Here is a 22,533-nt window from a genome sequence, read left to right on the forward strand (position 1 = left end):
GGATTTGTTTTTTGAAGCTGGAACCTGGTTCGGCACTGAAACCAGAGTACTGAAACAGTGTTTTCATAATTTTTTGTACACAACACAGTTCAAGGACTAGTAGTGTGGCTAGTTATTGGAAAACATGGTTTCTCTAAGCAGTCAAGTCTGGTAGGCAATATAACAAATACCCCTTTGAAAAGTAAAAGTATGATGGGAAGATTTATCTTTATTGTTGGATTATTATCGGTCGACCTAGTTTTAGCAAGGTGGACCTAATAAATTGAGTGTGTCTACGAACGTCATTGTCAGGTACTGCATTATGTGTCAGTAATTGTGTATGTGCTGAAGTCATCATGGATACTTACAAAACGTTGTGTCATAAGGGATGCAACTGGAGAAGATTCAACAATGCAAGTAGTTTCCACCTCAAATGAAGGTTTATTTATTCAAGCACAGTAATATTTTTTAGACAGATTGAAACAAAATCACCTGTATAGATAAGAGATCTGAGGTACAGCTTAAATAATACAGTATTATGTCAGATACTGTATCTTCATCTATGTGCACTCATTAAATATCAGCATATACATCATAACATGGCCTTGGTTTGAGTAGTAAACAAACAGAAAGAAAGAAATCTGGCCAGTCAGGCAACATTCCTCTATAAGTACTGATTTGTCATGTTCACTTCTTTTCACTAAATTTCAGTGAATTTATGTGAACAATGCAACGATTCCAGAGACAACAAACATAAAATCAATCTTATATTGCACCTGACATCTGTAACATGTTAACAATTTTAAAACAAGGTCCAAAGTCCAAATCAAGAAGCTGCAGCTTTCACTAATCATTTGTTCCCCACATTGAGCCCAAATTTATACAATAGTGTAGAAATGTTTGCTCAAAAATATATAAAATATCCTAAACCCTGGATTGAACTGGAGCTTACAGTGATTGCATAGGGAAAAAAACAAAACAGTGTTGGTTAAAACAGCACAAAGCACTAGAATTAATTCACACCAACATATCACTGAGGTCAGCTGGTCATGCATTCCATGCCTGAGTCAACAGCATGCTACAACAACAAGTAGCAGCCCACACCATGCCATACTCACCCTACACAGTAAAGTCACCCAGCATCAAAATATCTCCAAAAACTAAAAACAACACAATAGATTAACGCCCTCGTGCATGAGCCTTTGTCCCGTCATTCATTTCTTCTGGCAGTAGTTTTTGTAATTGCCGCAAGCCTTCTGCATGTCTGACAAAAAACCTGGAACCCCACTCTGTTTGGAAAACACACACACACATACACACACAAAAACACTTCTATCAGTGAGCGTCGTGAACATGTGCCAAGAAGACCCACCCAGGAGGGGCTGTTGACTTCACCCTGCAACACATCTGTTAACAATAATGATGGAAAACTATAAACTAGGCGGAGGGATGAAGCTCTCAAAGGCCTGTGAGGGAATCCTTTTAACGCCCTCATCAAAGATCTGTTAGAGTAGGTCAATAACAAGCTTATTCATGTTCCAAAGACATGACATCCTGATCGGAGATTGTTTCTTTACAATATTCAACATGTCAGTAAAAGTTTGTCCCTTTGAATAAATTTTTGGTTGTATTGTACAATTAAAAACAAATGTTTCAATGTCAACTTTAGTTTTATTAAATGTGCAATTTCACTTAAAAGCTTTTATTCTATAAACATTGAGCAACTATACCTTTACATGCTGTTGGCTCCTAAATCATACTGTACATCATACTGTATATCTATTTCTACAAATGTGTAAATCGACATAGGAAAAATACAAGCTTTCTACGCCAGCTACATTTAAAACAAAAAAAAATGTAAGGCACATGCTGTTGCCTGTCAAAAGAAATAGCAACATCTGTGTCCTTGAGACTCGAGAAGTTGGATGTGACTGACAGTGTTGCTGTTTGCTAATGACAAGGAAGAAGAAATGTAACCATTTTCTTATTGAATGTAGTCTTAGGGTTGTTTGTGTCACAACAACTTCCTCGGTTTTTACACACCTAGTCTGGCTTTCTTTCCTTTATTCTTTCCGTAATCCCCCGGCAGTCATTGAGCCACAAAAATCCCCAACTCTGTTGAGAAATATCTCCAAATGGATTTTGTTTACAAAGACTAAACGCATGTTCTTTCTACTGTAAAACATGCAAAAGTTATGTAAGAATAAAACCATCTGCAGTTTTGTTGTTTCACTGAAACCTCGAGTGGCTAAGTAAATTCTCTGCATGTGGCCCATCTGTAACTGTTCAGTGACCCCCTTAAAGCTACTTCATGGATCAAGTTTGGATCAAAAAGGTTTATATTTTATGTAAAGCTCTGAATTTTTTATGCTTGCATTGTTTCCAAATATGAATGTATATACATAAATATATGACAATAAAAATGAAATGAGATGACGTACAATAAACATTGAACATGCTCACCTTAGCAGCCCAGTTCACAAGCCAGGAAGGAATCATCCCACCAGGGTTGTCAAAGTAATTCATGAAAACTGAAACAAAGAACATGTAAATTTTTTTGATGGCACCTTAACATGACTTATTGAGTGTTTTCATTAATCTCTCACCCACTAGTAATAGTTTCCATAATGAGAAATGTAAATGAACAGGGGAGTTTACAGTGCATCTTTAAATTAATACATTTGTACAGCTAAAGAACCAGAACCTAGATGTATAGTACAAGTGAGTGATTATATGCTCTTTAAAATAGGATGATGTGAAAAAAAGATCTATTTTTGGTTTCCATCCATGTAAATGGACAGAAAACTTGTGTATGATGCAAACATCAGAGGAAACTAATAGCCCTACAAATACTCAGTACCTACAACTTTTACCTTTTTTCCACAGTCTGGGGTTTGACTGGGGGTCTTCAAATGATTTCATCTTTTTGTGCCCTCATATTCTGTAATAGTTTAAAGGCATCAGACTGGAGAACAAGTGCCACCAGCTTAAACTCCCCATTGCAACATTCACGTTGCAGTAGTAAATGGAAAAACACCATACAAGTTGATAAAAGACAAAATTTCTATTCATGTAATGGTGTTAATTTCAGCCTTGCTTCCCAACCCCATCCAAATGTTTTAACTTTGCAAAAAAATATGTAAGAGATTAAAAATCAACTATAAACTTCCAACATCAAGTGTTACCTTTAGTTCCACCAGAGCCGTCACTCTCCAAGGCGACGCTCTGCTTGTAGTCTCTGACGCGCAGTACGCCACTCTTCTCCGGACACGGTGTGTCTGGAGAGCTTCTGGCCAGGATTACAAAGATCTTCCTGCCGTCTGCATCTAGGTCTCTCCGCTCCCTCACATACACATACTGGGGTTTAACCTGTTAGGGAAGACCTTGTGAAAGTATATACAGTATCTCACTTCAACTATGTAAGCAACATATATTCAAAGGAAAAATGTGTCCGCATCGAATGTATTTGTCCCAAAGGATACATCTCTGTTCGACAGAGGGAATGGGTACTTCACTTCCCAGTAGATTGCTGGCTGTCCACTGAAGTCCTTCTCATAGAGCTCTGAATGAAAATGGACACAATGTTATGTAATCTCTGATGGTATTTTTCCTAAAAGTAAATTCCCTATAGGTTTGAGGCATAAACAGGAAATACTGCCCATAACCGTTTCATTTAAGAATGAGCTGTGCAGATAAAACATTAATAACGACCCTTCATTAGCGGCAGCCAAATTGTCATATGATGGGCTGTGGAAAGCAGGCAACTGCCCTGTGGCCAGGGGGCCAGATCGCCAAGGACCTGGAGTTACTAATTTTTTATTAATGTGGTCATAAACTGAATTAATATTTTAATATAGTGAAGTCAGAGGAAAGTGCATTAAATGCATTAATGACACAGAAAGCAAGTTCAAATTTTGTGAAGTCGCCCTTTAAGAAACCATAACAAATACCATACAAGTAATACTCTGATACTACCACAGACAGCATGTCTATTCCAAAATACATCCATACTGCAAGAAGTGCTAGGGAAGTGCTACATCTACAGCTAAAAAACATTAACTCATATGTGGGATTCCTGCTGGATTTTCGAACTTAACGTGGTAACATGACTACAGACTAGAGCCACAACAGGTTACCTGTAAGTGACTGGAAAGATGCATGAAAACAAGGTGTGGGAAATTCAAAAGAAAATGTCAATATATAAAATAATGTCCATATGCAGAAGGTTATTTTAAGATCACATTTAATAGGACTGATGCAAGGTTATTAAAAGAAAAGGCTCCATGTGCGCTACATTCAACACTAATGGTTATTGACATAATTTTAATAACTAACACACGACTCTATGAATGATAATTAGGCAAGAGAGAGTTAAAGAAGCTAATTTAGACAAGCACAGAGACAGTGAGACCCTGGGCTTGACTTTCTTTTTTTTCCCTTTCTTTTTTTGTTTACCTTTTACATATCCATCCCAATGTTTCCGATAGGTCAAGTCCATGTAGACATCTGCACACAGCTCTGCAGTGCAGGTGGTGAGCACACCAAAGACTTTGTACTCATAAAGTCCTGTTTCCTGAAAACAGCACATGAAAGTTCTCTGTTCCAACTGCAGGCTCCACGCCACACCCCACAGTATGTAACTAATCCCAAACCACGCAATTCTGATTAGACCCAGTCTGCGTTACACCCTTTCTTGCTCTGGGAGAGGAAGTGTGTTGGATTTGGTTCAGAAATCAGAAACTTACTTTCTGTTAAATGCAATTCAATGAATTTATGGCAGACTTTAGGTCAACCTCAAAATTAAGTGTGTCAGGTTTGACAAGGTATGAATATCTTCCCATAGGCAAGACTAGCATAATCTCAATGAATGGAATTTGGTTTGACCAGTGCAGCCTGTTCCAGTAAGCAGGTTTAACAATGCCTGAACCCTGAGCTGACTTTTCTTTGTTTTTTTCAACTGCAGCTAATGACAGTCAGTTTACACATAATTATGCCTAAAGTTTAGAAACTATGCTGAATGGTATTAAAGTTAGGGAGGAGATTCTGGATGAAATTAAGCCCGTAGATACATTAACCTTGAACCGGAGCCTCACTCTAACCAGTGGTGCTTTCTTCTGACGCTTATCGTGATCCTAACATGTTGTCGCTGACTACTCTCAAGACTTGGGAACTAACGCTCGCCTTTCTGACATATAACCCAACTCTCCCTTTTCCGGATATTCCCAATATTGGCCGCTAGGACGTCACTGCTGATGTGTTTATGAGTGTTGTTGACTGTCATGTATTAAAGATAACAATGTCACATCACTTTGGCTATAGCAAAAGCGAAACCCCTTTAATACCAACGCAGAGGCTTCACACATCGATTCCAACCCATTGCTTTAGTCAGTCGTTAACAGCCCTTATCCTGGTAGAAAAGCAGCAGTGAGTTAAATTTCCTGAACCTTGTCATAGAGGCGGTAAATTTTGACTCCCATCGTTTCGGTGAAGAGCTCCCATCCTCCGTCCAGCTGCGGCTCATCCAGCTCCCTCCAGGCGCACTGAAAGTCCTCGTCTTTGAACTGCAGCGACATGACAGATCCTCGCTCTACAGCTGGCACCGGCCGGAGTCAAACAACACGCTTCCGGTCACAAGTTTCAAAATAAAAGACGTTATAGTTCTTGCATTCACACGATGCTGGATGTCTACTGCTTCTACTTCTACTACTACTACTACTACTACTACTACTACTACTACCACTACCACTACTACTACTACTACTACTACAACAACAACGGGGGTAAAGAACTAGCCCATTAGATTTATACACATAGTGGCAGTTTTGCAAGAAGATGTGTTGACACAATTTATAGGAAGTATGTTTTTTTCACACACTGTACACTTTTCACCTGAATGTTTACATTGGATTCCACTTCGCGCAACGGTTTCCATTACATATGTATTTGCAAAATAATTGATAGTAACTGTGCATATAAATACTCTTCATAGCATCCAACATATACAGATCTTCTAAAACATGATGCCTTCTTATGAATTGAAGCACCAAAGAGTGGCCTAAATAAAGTGTTAGAACTAAATCAACATTGATCAATACAGCAATAAAATACCTCATACAAATGAAATAGATTGGATTGGATTATTTTTTTTTTATCATCCAAACATGCCAAGAAATAACATGACAGAACGAAATAACAAAATTAAAACAAGCAATGTGTAAATAAATAATAATTAAATAGCCGTGATCATTCATATCATTAAATAATAATAGTATAAGTGATCAGTAATCCTAATTATGATATAATGTTATTATATGCTACCTATTTATTTATTTATTTTAATTCACACGAGCTATTTTTGGATGTATGCAGTATTTTCACACTATGTTGGCCTATATTTGGTTATAGACCTCTTTTATTGTGAAAGTGAACTGGATTTGACTTGTGACTTTTGAGTAGTAGTAGTTACAGAGTAGTAGGATTGCTTTTCATTAATTAAATAAACTACATAGTTCCTCAACAACTGTTAATTTTTAATTTCATTATTTCCTCTATGAAACTTACTATTCAGTAAGACTAAGGGTACAATTCTTCTACTCCACAACACATTTGTTTGACATCTGTACTTGTTAGACTAAAAGAAATTCAGTGAATCATTCTTAGATTCTTTAGATAAATAAAATAATTTAATAGAACATAATGATACATGATACAAAATGATACATTTGCCTGGCTGAAGACATACTCTGTGGCCATGTGTTTGTTACGGGAGTGGTTTAAATTCCAGCTAATAGCTGAGGTTTGCTATTACACTGACAAATGAGAAACCAAAATCTCATTTCACATAGATTGTGGGAGATAATCTGTGTTATGCAACAGAGAAATGGAATCCTTGCACAGAAGGGAAGTAATACTTTAGTATGTATGTATGTCATGCAGTGTACATAAAGTGCATGTCCTGCAGGATATAGGAAGTAAACATGTGGGAGGTAAACATTTTTCCCACTTGCTGGGAAATCTAACACACAGGTGTCACATACAGTAAGTTTCCAAAACGTAAATCCAAATTTAAGTCAATAATCACCCATAAGCTATGGTTTACAGCAAGCAGGGCAGTTGCATTTGGAATTGGACCAAATTTGCTGCTAGCCTTGAATGTTGCTGATCAGACTAGATATTCAGTTAATGAGTGTGACATTCAAAACAGCTTTAAGTTGGATTCTTTTGGTTTTCTACAATTCTATAGAAAGCCCCAGGAACATATCCACAATCTCATGGGCTGGCTTTCAAAAACAAAAGTCTTTCTGAAACAATGAAACAGAATGAATGTCTTTTAGTTTCGATTTTCGATTATTTATAATAATTATTCATTAGTTGCGGAGCGCAAAAAGTTTCCTACCCTCACATATTCAGTAATGTCATTAACACAGTTTTACCAACTAACTACCAAAAGGAAATACACGGTCTTTGACTTCAAAATAAATGCACGCAGTTAGGTGCATGTTAGGCTTGAAGCAACGGGAAATGTATTTTGAAATACAGAACCGGAAAAGTTAATTTACCATCTCACTTTAAGCTTCACACTACAGCCATCGATATTTGACATAGTTCTCAATGGGGATGGCAGTCCGACCAACATACCCTGAACCTGAGGACTGTGTAGGGGGAAGCTCCTCATGAATGGCATTCAGCTGCAGCCCGCACAGAGCAGCTGTTTGTTGTTCAGCACAGAGGAAAACAACGCTCACGTAGGACCAGATGAATCTGAATTATTTTGGTGGGTTTCACTGCAGCTGAGGACTTTGGAAACTGTGGGACATGTAAAACGTTTGTGAGGTAACAAGACTTTCTTCTTCAAAGATATGTCGAGCATGTCCAAGTAAACTTATAGGTTAAAGGTAGTTTATTCCCTTATTATGAGCCTGATGCCGTATAAACTTAGTTATTACCCTAGTTTACATTCAGATACCTTTGATATATACTTTCTATTTAAAACTTAGCGCTTCGATCTACAATATAGCTACACACCTTTAGCTGTAACCTCTTTCTCCAGAAGATTATTAAACCTGTTATGTGGACTTTATTGTGAAAAAACAGTTTAACAAAGTTTATTTTGAACTGTTTTGCCCTCACATCTTGGAGCATTTGTCTCTTTGAAAGCTTATTAGTCATAAACTTAATTTATTTAACCTATCTTGAGGGGGGCTTTGTCTAATTCATGTAAAACTGCAATGATTTGTTGATTCATAATTTATCTAAAAAATTAATGTGCTTTATTCATTTATCTAGGTAAAATGTATTAGTACCAACATCTCAAATTTGTTTATTTTTAGAAAATGTAATAAGTTTGGATTTTTTAAACAAGACGTCTGAAGACTTGGGCACTTTTCACTGTTTTCTGACATGTTATGTTTTAGAACAAACAAATCCTTTAGTTTTCATATGCTATTACACACTTTCAAAGAATGAATAAAAGTGAGAGAAGTGACTTTTCTGTTTCTTACTTAAGAAATTGTAACTTTCTACTTCTCGTAAAGACAAAGTAAATGTTTCTTTTGTGTAAAGTATAGGAAAAAAAACATTTAAAAAGTCTGTACTGGTTTGTGCACAGGATCCAAGCAGTTCTATAGCTAAGCAAAAAGCAAGTCAGACCCCTCAGGTTTTATCTGTGAACCGTGAGGACAAAGATTGATGTTGTCTTCTCGGATTAGTTTGTTTAAGGTGAAAAGGATTTAATTTTTTCACAATAAGAGATCTGAAAAAAATCGTAGTGAAACCACAACATACAAATTTATAGCTGAGCAGTTTCTTATTTTATGTTTGCAGCTTGTTAGATTTATTTGGAGATTCTTTGCAGGGCTGTAAACAAGAGTCATCACAGTGTTCCCAACACCATATCTTCATATTAATTCATTCTACAGTTCAATTATATTTTCTTTTTCCTGAATCCATTGTTTACATGATGTGTTAAAGGACACCCTCTCTGATTCTGAATTAGCTTCTTTAGGTTCTAGTTCGGGTAGTACATGTATATAAATGCCATTCAACTTCCCTTTGACCTCCCTTTTTTAAAATATCTCCCTACTTCTATCTGAAAAACAGCTCCAGATGACATCACTTGAAGGAATCTTTAATTCAGATTATGTCTTCTTGTTGCTCACACTAGGGAGTTTGTTATCATGGTCAACTGCTTTTCCAGAGCTCCCCAAGATGACATCATCTGAACTCCTAATGATGAAAAACTGCTTCAAGTGATGTCATCTAGAGGGGTTTTCCTGCTAGAAGCAGAGAAATATTTTAACATAGGGAAGTCAGAGGGAAGTTTGAAAGCACTGATGTACATTTACACCCTAAACCAAATCAATAGAAAGCAAGTTGAAATCGGTGAAGTTGCCCTTTAATCAGTAATTCAATATAAACCAATAGACTTGTCCATATTAATGGGACGTAATTCTGATTGAGAAATATTTATACTTTTACTTTATTAGTTTAAAGGCTTAACAGTTGTCCAAGTTTTATGTATTTTGTCCAAACAAACAATGAATTTAAATTGTAGAATGGACAGAATAGTCCCCCCAGGTTGCTTAAACTCTCTAGTTACACCCAAAGAGATAAAGGTTGCTGTGGTGCTGACCCGTTGGCTGGGCCTAACCCTCAGGATAGAAGCACTAATCTAAAGAACATCATAATATGTTTAACAGTTCTATGAGAGATTGATGTTGTAATTAAAGTGATTATATTGCAAGTGTTTTAAAACTTAGATGATGATTGAAGATTGAAGTTTGTTTAATGCTGTACTGCCCATTTAATCTCACTCAGTGTCTGAATCACAACTTTCCATGCAGCAGACATTGTGGGGTGGGACAAATGCTTGTAAAATTACTGGTGATTTCGTAGCTCCTCGCATTTCACGGAGCAGTTTGTAATGTCAGATCCTGCACTCCCCAGGGAATGTCTCAGCTCGTGCTGTGATGAGTGGTCCTGCGTCATTCAGACACCTCCTCAGACTGGGCCAGAAGGAGACTGGGGTTGTGCAAAGAGGTTACTCAGGTTTATTAAAACAGCATGTGGCGGTGGTGAAAATGGTGCTAAATTGTGAAATGTGGGGTTAAATTCAACAACAAAACACGCAAGCAAGACAGGGTTTTGTTTTTCCTTTTGCAAAGCTTAGTCCAGTGTTGAGCAACAAGCATGAGTCTTTGCCTTCTCTGCTCCCCTTAATGAATGGTTTCTTTCTCCACATAGACTTGCAAATATCAGTGAGGAAAGGAGGTAAAAGGGCAACACTGAGCAGCCATCTGTGGTTAGTTAACAGAAAGCTGCTGGATCCTGCAATGCTGGAAGAAGCTAAAAAGGACGCCATGAGGACGCCATCAACCCCAGAAAAGGCCAACAACAGTGAGCATCCCGCACCCGCCATGACGACGGTAAACATCCCCCTGGTGAATGAAGTCCAACTGACTGCAGCTACTGGTGGGACGGAGCTGTCCTGCTATCGCTGCATCATCCCATTCGGCGTGGTGGTCCTCATCGCGGGCATCGTGGTCACTGCCGTGGCTTACAGCTTTAACTCACATGGGTCCACCATCTCGTACTTTGGCCTGGTGCTGCTCTCTGGCGGAGTGGTCCTCTTAGCCTCCAGTGCTGTCTGCTGGAAGGTGAGATTAGAGAGAAAGAAGGAGAGGAGGCGCGAGAGCCAAACCGCCCTAGTTGCAAACCAGAGGAGTATTTTTTCTTGAACCAGCGGTTATGAACAACAGAAAATCGTGATTCCTAGAGTCTGAGAAATGTCGGATCTGACCTTGAGAACCAACTGTAAACAGATGTCGTCCAGCATGTGTTAGATTTCTGACATGTTAAAGCTTTAACCACAGACTCTAAAGGCCCAGAACTTAATGCTTTGAAAACATTGTTAAGGATTTATTCGTCAAACAGACGTCGGGCATCTGGGGAGCTGGGAACACAGCCAAAAGGAATGTATCACAATTAAGATGAATTACCACTGTGCAAAGTCATGTAGAGGAAGTCTCCCATTAATCTGCTGTTGGATGTGGCCATTTTGATTGTAATGGGAGGGTGATTTGACAAGTCCAGGAAAAGAAAGGGAAACATTCATGTCTCATTTACCACATTTCAACTTGCACGTATGTGTTTATACTGACCCACTTTTCATCTCACAGAAAATGACTGTGAAGTGCCTGTTATGGAGGTATGGTACGTGCTATGAAGAGTTTTTTTAAAATCTGCCAATGTTTTCTGTTCAGATGAAAAGTCAGACACACAGAGAGGGAATATATAACCGTAAATACATATTCTCTTAAAGCACTTTGATCATTCATAATCATTGTATTCTGTATTCACACAACTTTTAAACTGAATAAGTAAAGTATCACAATTATGAGGAAATTGCTTTTTGTGAAGAATTTGATAGAGAAACATTGTGGAAATGATCTTGTTCTCCACGATGTACTGCCATATTGTAAAAACAATGTAGCATATGTTTTAACAGTTTGCATGTATCCACTGTGAATAAGACGTCATGAGGTTTAATAAACTCATAAATGCTGAAACATACAATTATTGTCATAGTTGAGAGGAACAAATTGAACTGAATATTAAGGCTTAATTAATGCTAGATTGTTGAGACAGTTTAAAGATTCTTACAGCCTGAATCTGTACATAACACAAGAATTATATAAAAACTCTCTTAAATCATCCCCAAATCTTGGATTACTCCTTTAACACTTTTTATAATATAGTATACACTACCCATAAAGTTAGAATAAAATATTTTTTAGCTCTTATCACAGTGAAAATGAACCTTTACAAAAAAGAGGAATGTGTCTGTTAAATAAAGTTATTCCAACTTAATGGGCAACAGTGATGCTACAATGCTAAACATGCTGAGGTAACTGATCATCATAGCCCTCTTACTTGAGTGAGACATTTGGTCTCTAGTGTGCAAATTAATTTTGAATACATTTTTCACTGAAAGCATGTGAAGTATTAGCCAATATAATATATTTTAGTCCATTGATCACGTATGAATTGCTCAGGCTTTTAAGTTTATAGAAAATGTGACTCTTGAGAATTAGTGAATATATTCCCTAGAAAAAGTTTATTAGTTGGCGAAGTGATGACTTATTATATTAACTCAGCTGTTTGCTTTTACTGCTGCTGAACTAAAGGAAATCATTTTTTTTCTCATGACGTACAGGGGTGTGCCAGAGTCTTTGCACACAAATGTACAGATTCTACCTTATGTTTATTATATATAAAAAAGGTTTTTCTGTTTTACAGTGGATAGCTTTGTTCTATTAGGGGTCAGATTAGATGAACATGAATGAAATTTCTTCACTTATCTCCATGGGTGTCTATAATGCAGTATATTCCAGTTTTTTTCCCTCTACCTTAATAGGCATATGTCAAGCCCATAAGTAATTGGAAAGGAGGTGACAAAGACCAACACCACTGATAATTAGTTATAGTCTAATGTGATAAAAGGTGATCATGAAACCATCAAAATATTCAATATGCATTACATGATACAAACTACACATTCTGATGCCTGAGCAAACTTCATCGTTAGGTTTTTTTAACCTTCTTGTCAACCTGCTTTTTCTAACACGTGGCCAAATGGCTTTGGGGGGTTACCTGACCTGTTTTCTGTCTTTATCTTAATAGTAGATTTTGTTTTATCATGTCTAGCTAGCTCTTACTAATTTATTTTATCCCTTTAGTTGTCTCTGCTGGACTTTACAAATAATTAAATATTTTAGAATATAAATTCCAAATGGCAGAAGGAAGTTGAACTCTCTTGTTTGACCTGTTAAGTTTAAAATAGCCTGGATGTGGAAGTATATTTATAGGCAGCATTTGCGTTGCTATGCATCCGTGTGACACCAGACACTACAACTAAACGGTTTCCTTGCGTCAGAGGAGAACATACAACACACTTTGCCACTTTTTAGAGATCACCACCACACACACAGTTAGCTATACACTGATACTGGATGGGCCATTATGGCTTATGTGCCACATGGCACAGTAAGTCATCTTCTTCCTGCTTGTCAGGTTAGAGGAAAGACAGACTGACTAGACTGAAGCTGGAAAAATGGGTGACTTGATATTAAGTTTGACAGGTGCTCTCCACCAGCGTCTTTAGTCTCTTTACACACTGCTGGCACCTCATGCAGGGACTGTGTGCGTCAGTTTTTGTCACTCACATGGTTGTCATTCCACTCAGTGCCACGCTGCAGGGTTAGTTTATCGATAAACAACAAGACCTGACAGAGAAAAACACAAGTAAAGCAAGTAAAATGTGTATCAGTGACAAAACGGTGATACAGTAAATACTGAAAAAGTATTAAAGATTAGTTTTAATGCTTTCAGATTTGTTTCAAGGGAAATGAGAAGATTAGGTAGAAAGATGGGACAGATGGAAGAAAAAATAAAATGTGAAGAAGGAAGACAAAAAACAAAAATGATTTAGAGAAGATAGAGACAACGAAGGAAGAAAAGGGAGGCAAATAGAAGGAATAAAGCAAACAGAAAGAAAAAGAGAAACCACAGTTGATGACAAAAAGTAGAAAATCCAGCTAAAGAAAACTAGAAGGAAGAAAGTAAAGACCCAAAATGCTAAAGATAGTAGAGGGAAGACAAGGAATGAGGAAAATGAAGCCATTAAAACAAAGGAAGCAAAGAAAGAAAAACAGGGAAGATAGGAATAGAAGGAAGAGAAAAGAATAGCAAGAGGAAAGGAAGCAATGAAGGGAAAAGATCAAGGAAGACAGGGAGGAAAGAGCAAATTAAGCAAAGCATCATAATTGAGAGAAAAGAAGGAAAGAAATAAGGAAAGGAGACACAGCACAACTGATTGCACATTGTTTAACTCCACTTCAATTAAACATAATGAGCTCAGGTTTACAGGGATCCTGCTCAGTTCACTTCATTCAAGTAAGACAGATGTTCAGACAGAGCACGAACAGGATGAAAGAGACCTGAGCTGACAGCTTTCCGACCTGCTGACTGGATTAAAGTAACAGTAATGTTCTAGAACAAGTTGAAACAAAGAGAAGACAAATGTTTTCAGAGTATTAGCCTTCAGTGCTTTGTGGCTAGGGAAGGAAAAGTTAAGAAGGAACAGTTGTTGAGAAGGTCTGGTTCAAGAGAAGGTCAAAGCTGAAATCCTCCAGTGTATTCTTAGTAAAGAAAAACTCAAGATGACAGACGCAAACTAAATTCAACAGATTTTACCCGGGTCTTTCCAAAAAAGTCCCTTTAGACAGAGTCACATAACAATTTTAGAGTTGAGAGGAACAATCAGTCCTGCAACAGATGGTTTGGCCCCACCAAAAGACTGATCTCAACATCAGTCAATTAGGAGATAGAAGACAGACAAATTTTAAAGAAGAACAATGCCTCCCCACTGTGGGCAACAACCTACAGTGTTTTTTTAAACCACTTGACCTTAAAAGAAACCCAGGGAATATATCTATCTATCTATATATATATATACATATATATATATATATATAGAGAGAGAGAGAGAGAGAGATAGATAGATAGATAGATCTATATATATTCATAGCTTTTGTGCTGTATTGTACATGAGAAATGTTTTGGGAAAATATACATCTGCTCTGTGGTTTGTACACATGAACAACAGATGCGGAAAAACAGGGATCTGTGAAGGTTTCTGCTGCCTCATTTTAGACTAAACCTCCATGGAAAGGGATACCGCCCACTGGAAGAAAGTTAGGCTTCAGAGTCAGAGCTGGGCATAAAGGTGACCCAAACTGGATCTTTGAAACACTTCTCAGTCTCACGCATCAGCTCAGCTCCTTCCTGCCATGAAAGAGGTATCACTTAGCATGTTTTGACTGAACCAAGAAGGATTTTGAAAGGATGAGAAGGATGAGTGAAATGTAAAAATATGACTGATCCATATAACACTAAAGAATAAGGCAAGTGATGTTCTGTATAGTGTACCTGCATCAATGAGCAAAACCAGTAAACAATTTAGTCTGAATATATCGTATCGTATTCTATCTTAAGTAGAAATGGCTCCCAAAATACGAGGGGTAGGTGCAATTTAAAAATGATTAAGTCAAGATTAACAAGTTACGTAGCACTTAGTTTTGACTTGACACTACTAGAATTAGAATCACTACTAGAAATAGTGCTGAAAGTTAACTTTTAGGATTAAAAATACTCACACCTGAGAGTGGGATATAAAAGGTATTTATGAAGCTGCATGTCTGCCACATTTTCCCTGTTAATAACAAATGAACAGTCAGCTATAAAGTGGCTTCTATCTAGCCTCACAACATGTGTTCTTCTTTATCACAGACCAAGTGCAGCCTTCCCAACATCTACGAAAAAGAATTGTCCAAACTATTGTTTTTGAATGAGTTTCATGTTGATAAATGTTAACAACATCTCTCATCAGTTCTTGCTGTCTGAACATCGCCTGCTGGCTACTTCTAAACAGTTAGGACACAGTAGGAACAAACTTTCTGGCTAGTGAGGAGTGTTTTCCTACTTTAAGGTGCTCATTAAATACAGGCCCAGGACTTCAAACAGCATCAAACATACATTCAGAAAACAGGCTGTGGATCTGATTATTTCAGTTGGAAGTGTTGCTAATTGGCTTTTAATGAAAGGTTGTAATCACGTATTTCCACAGTATCCTTGATCCTTTCTTTCTTTTTGGGTATATACTGTAGTGTGTTTTTTTCCTACCAGAAGCTAATGCAAGACTGCAAAAGGAAACCTTTTATGTCAAAGTGAATGCATTTGGCAGCATTACGAGCCGGCAGTACAGTGAAACAGTGGCGGTCAGTAACTCTTCGGGACATGCTGTTTCTTTGAGTCTTTTATGTGCTGCCAGTAGAGTGTGTGAAGTCTTGCCTGCCCACAGTCCCAGAGGAGGTTGGTTTGCCCCAATTCCACCACATAATAAAGAGAAAGCTCTTCCTGACCAGTCCCTCCCAATTTACAGTCAGTTCCACCTCAACATGAGTGCAGGGTCATCTCCAATATGACACTACAAAAAACATTCTTTCTCTTTCAATTGGGAGGCAACCTTTCTAAACATCTGTTAGATGTGTAAATGCACACGTATACTTCTTTTCCACTGCATGGTCCATGTGGATAAATCAGGAAATATCAGTAATTCCAGTCCCAGCATTTGCTGTTGTTGGATCGATTCTCATATTAAAGGTTATTATCTAAACTAGGTAATTTGTAGTAAATGTGTATTATTATTATCATTATTGTCAGGGCAAAGAGGTGGCTGTAGCTCAGTTGGTAAAGGCAGGCGGTCACGGACCACAGGGTCAGTGGTTTGATCCCCTGCGCCGGCTATATGTCAAAGTGTCTCTGGGCAAGACATTGAACCCCTAACATCCCATTCCCCTCCCCAGCTGGTGCCCAAGCGAGGCTCCAAGCCCGGTAGAAATTGGGAAGGGTTGCGTCAGGAAGGGCGTCTGACGTAAAAACTGTGCCAAATCAACATGAGGACGGTGATCCGCTGTGGCGACCCTGAACTCACGGGATAAGCCAAAAGGACAAAAAAAATAAAAAATCATTTTTATCACGGCACACAATGAAAGTATATGAAACTATATTAGGTATTAAAAAAAAATACCTGATTGATAGGACCTACTTCCTGTCATAGACATATGTGCACAACTGCTCTTTGAACAAGAGCCCTACAGACCGAAGAATGATAATAATGGGTTAAAACATTGAGTCTCCCTAAATCAGCTCTATGTAAATGCATGATTCACTGAGAGCCGTGTGGACCTTCTCCTAAACACCTGCATAACAATAAAGTATGATAATGTTATAAACCGGCAGACAGAGGAGGTGGAGGAGGGAAAAGGTTCTGCTAAGGACAGACTTTTCTCAGTAAGTTCTTTGACAATGGAAGCATTATCCAGGTAATTTAGCAAAATTAATAAGTCAAGATTAACAAGTTACGTAGCACTTAGTTTTGACTTGGCACTATTAGAATTAGAATCACTACTAGAAATAGTGCTGAAAGTTAACTTTTAGGATTAAAAATACTCACACCTGAGAGTGGGATATAAAAGGTATTTATGAAGCTGCATGTCTGCCACATTTTCCCTGTTAATAACAAATGAACAGTCAGCTAAAAGGTGGCTTCTATCTAGCCTTCACAACATGTGTTGTTCTTTATCACAGACCAAGTGCAGCCTTCCCAACATCTACGAAAAAGAATTGTCCAAACTATTGTTTTTGAATGAGTTTCATGTTGATAAATGTTAACAACATCTCTCATCAGTTCTTGCTGTCTGAACATCGCCTGCTGTCTATTTCTAAACAGTTAGGACACAGTAGGTCAAAGTTCCAAATGAGCTTTTTGAGCTAGAAGCAGAGAAATGTTTTATTATAGTCAAGTCAGAGAAAAGTTTAAACGTTTTAATGTACATTTACACCCTGAACTAAAGCCAGAGAAAGCGCGTTGAAAATTGGTGAAGTCGCCCTTCAAAGTCTAGATAGCCTTTCATAAAGTGTTTTTATTACCGTCCAAATTCATCCATGTTTATTTTGCCAATATAGAAAAGTGTTTGGACCTATTATCTTAGTCAGAAACTGCTGATACAGACACTTTAATTTTTGAATAAATGGCTTTAATGTTTTCTTCTCTGTTACTTTCTTGTCCCTTTTCTATTGTATGTACAGTCGTCTGTCACTTACCAATTAAACCCAGGGGTGTAATACTCTTAAACATTGTCCTTTGAAATGTTTCCTCCTTTAAAACGGGTATAAATGAAATCATGTAAAAGTCTGTTCTACACATCTCTCATTTACAGACGATAGTTTTTCTAATATAAATGTATGATACGTCACAATAAGGACTGTGAAGGGAAATTCACAGATCTGTATTTACAAAGGGCGATACAAGAACAGAAAAGATTTTTTATTTGTAGATTTTCACCCAAAATAAACGCTGTTGGAGCTTACGGTTTTATCTATTGATTTAACTGAAAAAGCTTCACCACATATTAACAGTCTACTTTACAATTCAAAGTTTAAGCGAACGACCGGGGAAGAAGGAGGTGTCTTCACTAGAACACAAAACTGACAGAACAAAAGGAAAGTTAACACCCTGTTGTCTGTCCCATCACACGTCAGGAATGATTAAGTCCATATGTGCAAGGAAAAAAAATCATGACCAGTTGTTTGAATCTGACTTACACTGGGACTGTTTGTTTTACACGCAGTTTGTTTGGTTTTTCCCTGGTTTGTGATTACTATGGCTTCTTCTGACGCACATGCTGTGCAAAAGATTGGAAAATTGCGTGCATGGCCAATTGTTTAGCCTCTTATTCATCCTCCCAGTGTAGAAAAGCGATTAGATATTGCAGAAGGAAAACAGGCTTTTGTCAATCTCTGGAAAGGCTGTTCCTAATTACAAACACATACTTCACAAGAGTGTTTATTACTGAGAGTATGCTCCTTCATTGCTAAATGAAATTAGTTAGGGATTTATTCCATGAATGTTTGACAAGAGCACATTGAGCAACTGAAAACTGTGTCACTGGTTTACATCTGATGTTATTTAAATACTGCAGTTAAAAAGTGGCTATTTGACACGTCGGAGGATGATGACTTTGTCTGTATGCTTAAAGATATAAATACCATTATCTTCGAGATATAAGTCTGCAGCTCATTGTTGTGATTCTTCTACTTCTTCTTCTTCTTTTTATTATTAGTACTAGTAGCAGTATTGTTGTTAGTATTGTATTTGTTGTTTAAACTGGTGAAGGTAAAAGTAAATCAAGTAAATCATTTGACTGGCTGGATGAGGAAATGAGAAGGTGTGTCTGACATACCCACAGGGGTCATTTAACAAACACAGTGATGTCATAGGAAGTAGCTTCTTCACAGCACTTGGTTTCCTTATCATCTAAACAGCTGAGCTACTTAGCACAGTTGAAACTTTCCTGCCTGGGCTTTGAAACGCTTGAAACTCATAACATACATGAAGCAGTCTGCTCCAGTGCTTCATGCACTGTTAATGTAATGATGTTTACACGCAATAATGTTGTAGGTAAGATCCACCTAAAGGCTAGTTAAACTCTTTATATAAGGTTTTCGATGATTATTCAAGCTTTCACATCTGATATAAGTATGGCATGCAAGTAATCCCATGTGTCTGTTTCAATAACAGCATGAAGCTTTGCTTTTCTAATTAAATTTTGGCCTCTCCCTATGCCCAAATCAAATTATCTATCACTTTTTTCTTGTGTTGGATGTTGTTTATTTGACCTCCAATTTCCTGGCTCTCATGGCAGCACTTACAATGTAGGTGGGATGTTCACTACTCAGTGGATCCTTGGGAAACAGTGTGTTTGCAGTTACCAGGAAGTTGCACAGTTCAAGCACATGAGGCCAGTCTATATTGGAATAAGGTCTATATGGGAATAAGGGCCTTGCTCAACGGCACTGCTGTGTTTGCACTACCAGCCATTTTAGCACCCCTGTAGGATACCACATCTGCAAGGAGGCCAATTTTACCTTTCTAAACATCTGAGCATGTCAAGTAAAACATGACTTTGTGCAACATTTTACTCTACATTGAAGCATAATTAAACTATGTATTTTACTTGTGCAGTACAATGTTAGTAAAGTGTAAACAAGCTAATGTCAAAGTTTTATTCCACTGTCAACACATTGGAGCTGTGGCCCTATGAACCAACAGCCCACCATTCTAGATCCTGCTCAACTAGCTAGACCCAACCACAGCAGACCCCCCTCCCTGTCCTCCAGAGGGATTGTTAACACAGCATCACTGTGAGTCCCAGAGGGGGAGGTGTTGTTTTGATGGGAGTTTGTGGTTCTTTGGTTTTTATTCAGCCATGGACATTCCTCTGAGCGCTGCTTGGGAAAGAGAACAAGCTGTTGTTGCAAAGATGTATGGGAGACAATGGTGAGGACTCACTTTTACAGCTCCCTGCTGATTTAAACTGGGTGTGAATGTGGGTTGCAACATAGGAAACCACTGAGGCATTTAACCTAAGAGAAAGCTGGAAGAAAAAACACAGAGGCCGACTTATGTCATTAGTTAGCAAGATATTTTGCTCTCTATGCAAAATGCTAAATAAATGTAACTAAAATGTAGATTTATTAATGTTAGATTGGAAAGTGTGTTTATGTGTTGAAAATGTGCTGAATAGGAGAAGATACTGTCAACTAACATATCTACAGTATGCTTCGTTATAATGTGTTCATTATCCTGGATTTATAACCAAATCAAGGGAACTCACACTACAACTCCCAGTGCAACCAACCATGTATAGACTTGTTTCCACATTTAATTACTCATTAAAGTATTAAATTACATTGTCAGAGAACTATAAGCATAGTAAATAAACAAATTGTGTTACTTGTTAGAAGGGAATTTATATTTTGCCTGAACAGTCAAAGTGTGGGTACAAATTACTTTGTACAAGCTTTGAACACAAACTGTATTTTCTGTGCTACTGGACAAATAAGTTTGTTAAAATCCCATCATTTTTAGACAAAAACAGGTGTTAGGTGTTGTAGTTATGAAGGCATGTGTGCAAGAAGTCTATCAGTCAGGTGCTCTGACACATTTTCTGTTTCATTGGATTTTCTTTGTATTTAACATACAGTATGGGATTGTGCACAAAGCAATTAAAAAAAAAAGAAAGAAAGAAAAAAAGTGAAATTCGTGTTACATTTGAGATAATTTAAAGTAGCCTTTTGCTCACCATATACATTTTGCTTGGATGACTGCAATGCATGTACTTCTCAGTCTGTCAGTAAGTCAGAACAGTCTTGAAGAAGTTCTCACATGTGCCCACCACTTGTTGGCTTCCTCTCCTTTACTCTGTGCTGCAACTATATCCTAAACCATCACAGCTGGTTTAGACTAGGTGATTGTGGAGGCCAGGAAATTGATGGAGGACTCCAAATTGCAGATACACAGCCTGCAGGTCATTGCCCTGCTAAGAAATTTTACCAAGTGACTTTCTGATGAAGCTGTCGCCAAGACTGTGCAAAGGCGTCATCAAGGCAAACAGTGTTTCGTTAATCTAGAAACAGCAGGAACAACATGAGTAAGTTCATGTGTACATTCTACATTATGTGGCAGATGTGAAATGAGCACATCATAAATTTCATATAAAGTCCTCTTTGTTTAATTGAATTTGCTGAAAGACACTAGGCAGACTCATGCTGGGTCCTTGACGAGAGGAAACCATGAAGTCAGGGAGGAGCAGGTTCCCACACCCAGAAGAAGAGACGCAAAACTCTGTAACACAAACAGTCCACCACTCAGGAAGGAAAGGGCTCTCTTTGGGACTTTATCAGATCTACAGGATCCCACTGCTGTCTGAGGGGTACAACATCCAGTCTTCTTCATATTTTAGATGAGCTTATATAGTGTACATCATCAAAGGCTGCTGGGGGGGTTGTATACAGAACAGATATAGCAGTTTGACACCTAATGTTATGATGCTGGACTCAGTGCCAACAACACAGTTTTTCACCTCAAACTTCTGCTCATATTTAAATCTCTTATGGCTTTTTAAAATTATGACATTTTATTATCTCCAAAACATTTATCTATACAGCTGAATTATTGCTTCATGCATTTGCATATGTTTCAAAGACAAGTGTTTTTCAACAGTGCTGTTAAATTCAAGATTTGGGGAAAGTTTTACAAGAATGAGACTTTGTCCTGAATGAAGTGATCATCAGAAACCCAGAAATCATTTAGACTAGAAGTATTTTAATGTTTCACACTACATACACAACAATATATTGTCAATATTTGTAATGTATTTGACAAATACATTGACATTACGCTGTTTAATGTTGAAGATATCCCATTTGTTTTTGAATACAGCATACATTTTTTCTGCTAGTTACAGTGAAACCTTTGTTAATTTTGATAGAAGACACAGTAAAATTGGATCATGAAATTGTATATTCAACATTATAAAAATGTTTCAAATGCATCAGTTTCAAGCCCTACTTATATTAAATACCTGGAAAATAATATTTAAAGAGAGAAACATATACTGTATATATTATGAAAACAATCAGTAAGTGCCAGTTTGTGGACCAGCTTTTCCTTGTTCTGTCCAAACAATGACGACATGTATCTAAGGACTACCCGCGCAGTGTCAGTCTTCATATACACTATCTCTGACGGAGTGCAGCAGGAGCTTTCCTCAGCTGTGTCCTGGTTGTGTAACAGCACCTCCATGCTGACCTCATGGAACATCTCTGCTGTAACTCAAACAATCTGCAGACACAACCCAGAGGATCACGTTCACCACATCACCTCTCTCCTCTCAGTGGCCTCTGGCCTGTAGTCCAGCAGCGACTCCACAATGTTCCCCCCTGTGGCCCAGTGGGAATAGTGGAATAACGTTAACTGGAAATGAAAACATTTTGTTGTGTAACTTTACCCAAGATGTTTTTTTTTACTCTGTTGTTTTTCCTAAAATCTCTAATCTTACTTTTTCCTTCAGGATGTCTTAACATTTCTAA

General features: G+C 37.7%; 2 protein-coding genes across 3 annotated transcripts; one reads left to right on the forward strand and one right to left on the reverse strand.

The window, feature by feature from the left end:
* Positions 1–400: 400 nt before the first annotated feature.
* pctp (phosphatidylcholine transfer protein) lies at positions 401–5,603 on the reverse strand. The gene is made up of 6 exons (XM_067478121.1): positions 5,424–5,603; positions 4,435–4,552; positions 3,462–3,541; positions 3,165–3,336; positions 2,443–2,510; positions 401–1,268 (listed from the first exon to the last, which is right to left on the reverse strand). Exons 1-6 carry the CDS (start codon positions 5,550–5,552, stop codon positions 1,194–1,196), a joined length of 642 nt encoding a protein of 213 aa, XP_067334222.1. The 5' UTR covers positions 5,553–5,603; the 3' UTR covers positions 401–1,193.
* Positions 5,604–7,583: 1,980 nt separating this feature from the next.
* On the forward strand, positions 7,584–11,553 carry tmem100a (transmembrane protein 100a). Of its 2 annotated transcripts, none has more exons than XM_067477908.1 (2): positions 7,584–7,753; positions 10,222–11,553. In XM_067477908.1, exons 1-2 carry the CDS (start codon positions 7,735–7,737, stop codon positions 10,713–10,715), a joined length of 513 nt encoding a protein of 170 aa, XP_067334009.1. In that variant the 5' UTR covers positions 7,584–7,734; the 3' UTR covers positions 10,716–11,553. The 2 variants fall into 2 exon arrangements, with proteins under 2 accessions (XP_067334009.1, XP_067334010.1); XM_067477909.1 differs by having other exon boundaries at positions 7,585–7,812.
* The last annotated feature ends 10,980 nt before the right edge of the window (positions 11,554–22,533 follow it).

The sequence above is a fragment of the Channa argus genome, chromosome 15, assembly GCF_033026475.1.
Source record: "Channa argus isolate prfri chromosome 15, Channa argus male v1.0, whole genome shotgun sequence".
Taxonomy (NCBI): Eukaryota; Metazoa; Chordata; class Actinopteri; order Anabantiformes; family Channidae; genus Channa; species Channa argus.

What these genes read in the sequence shown, in the direction of transcription:
- pctp (XM_067478121.1), bottom strand. Translation starts at nt 5,552, where the DNA reads ATGTCGCTGCAGTTCAAAGACGAGGACTTTCAGTGCGCCTGGAGGGAG. An exon ending in TTGGGATGGATATGTAAAAG is followed by an intron (nt 3,542 to 4,434) that starts GTAAACAAAAAA and finishes ATTTTCATTCAG; the next exon opens with AGCTCTATGAGAAGGACTTC. An exon ending in TCCCTCTGTCGAACAGAGAT is followed by an intron (nt 3,337 to 3,461) that starts GTATCCTTTGGG and finishes GTTAAACCCCAG; the next exon opens with TATGTGTATGTGAGGGAGCG.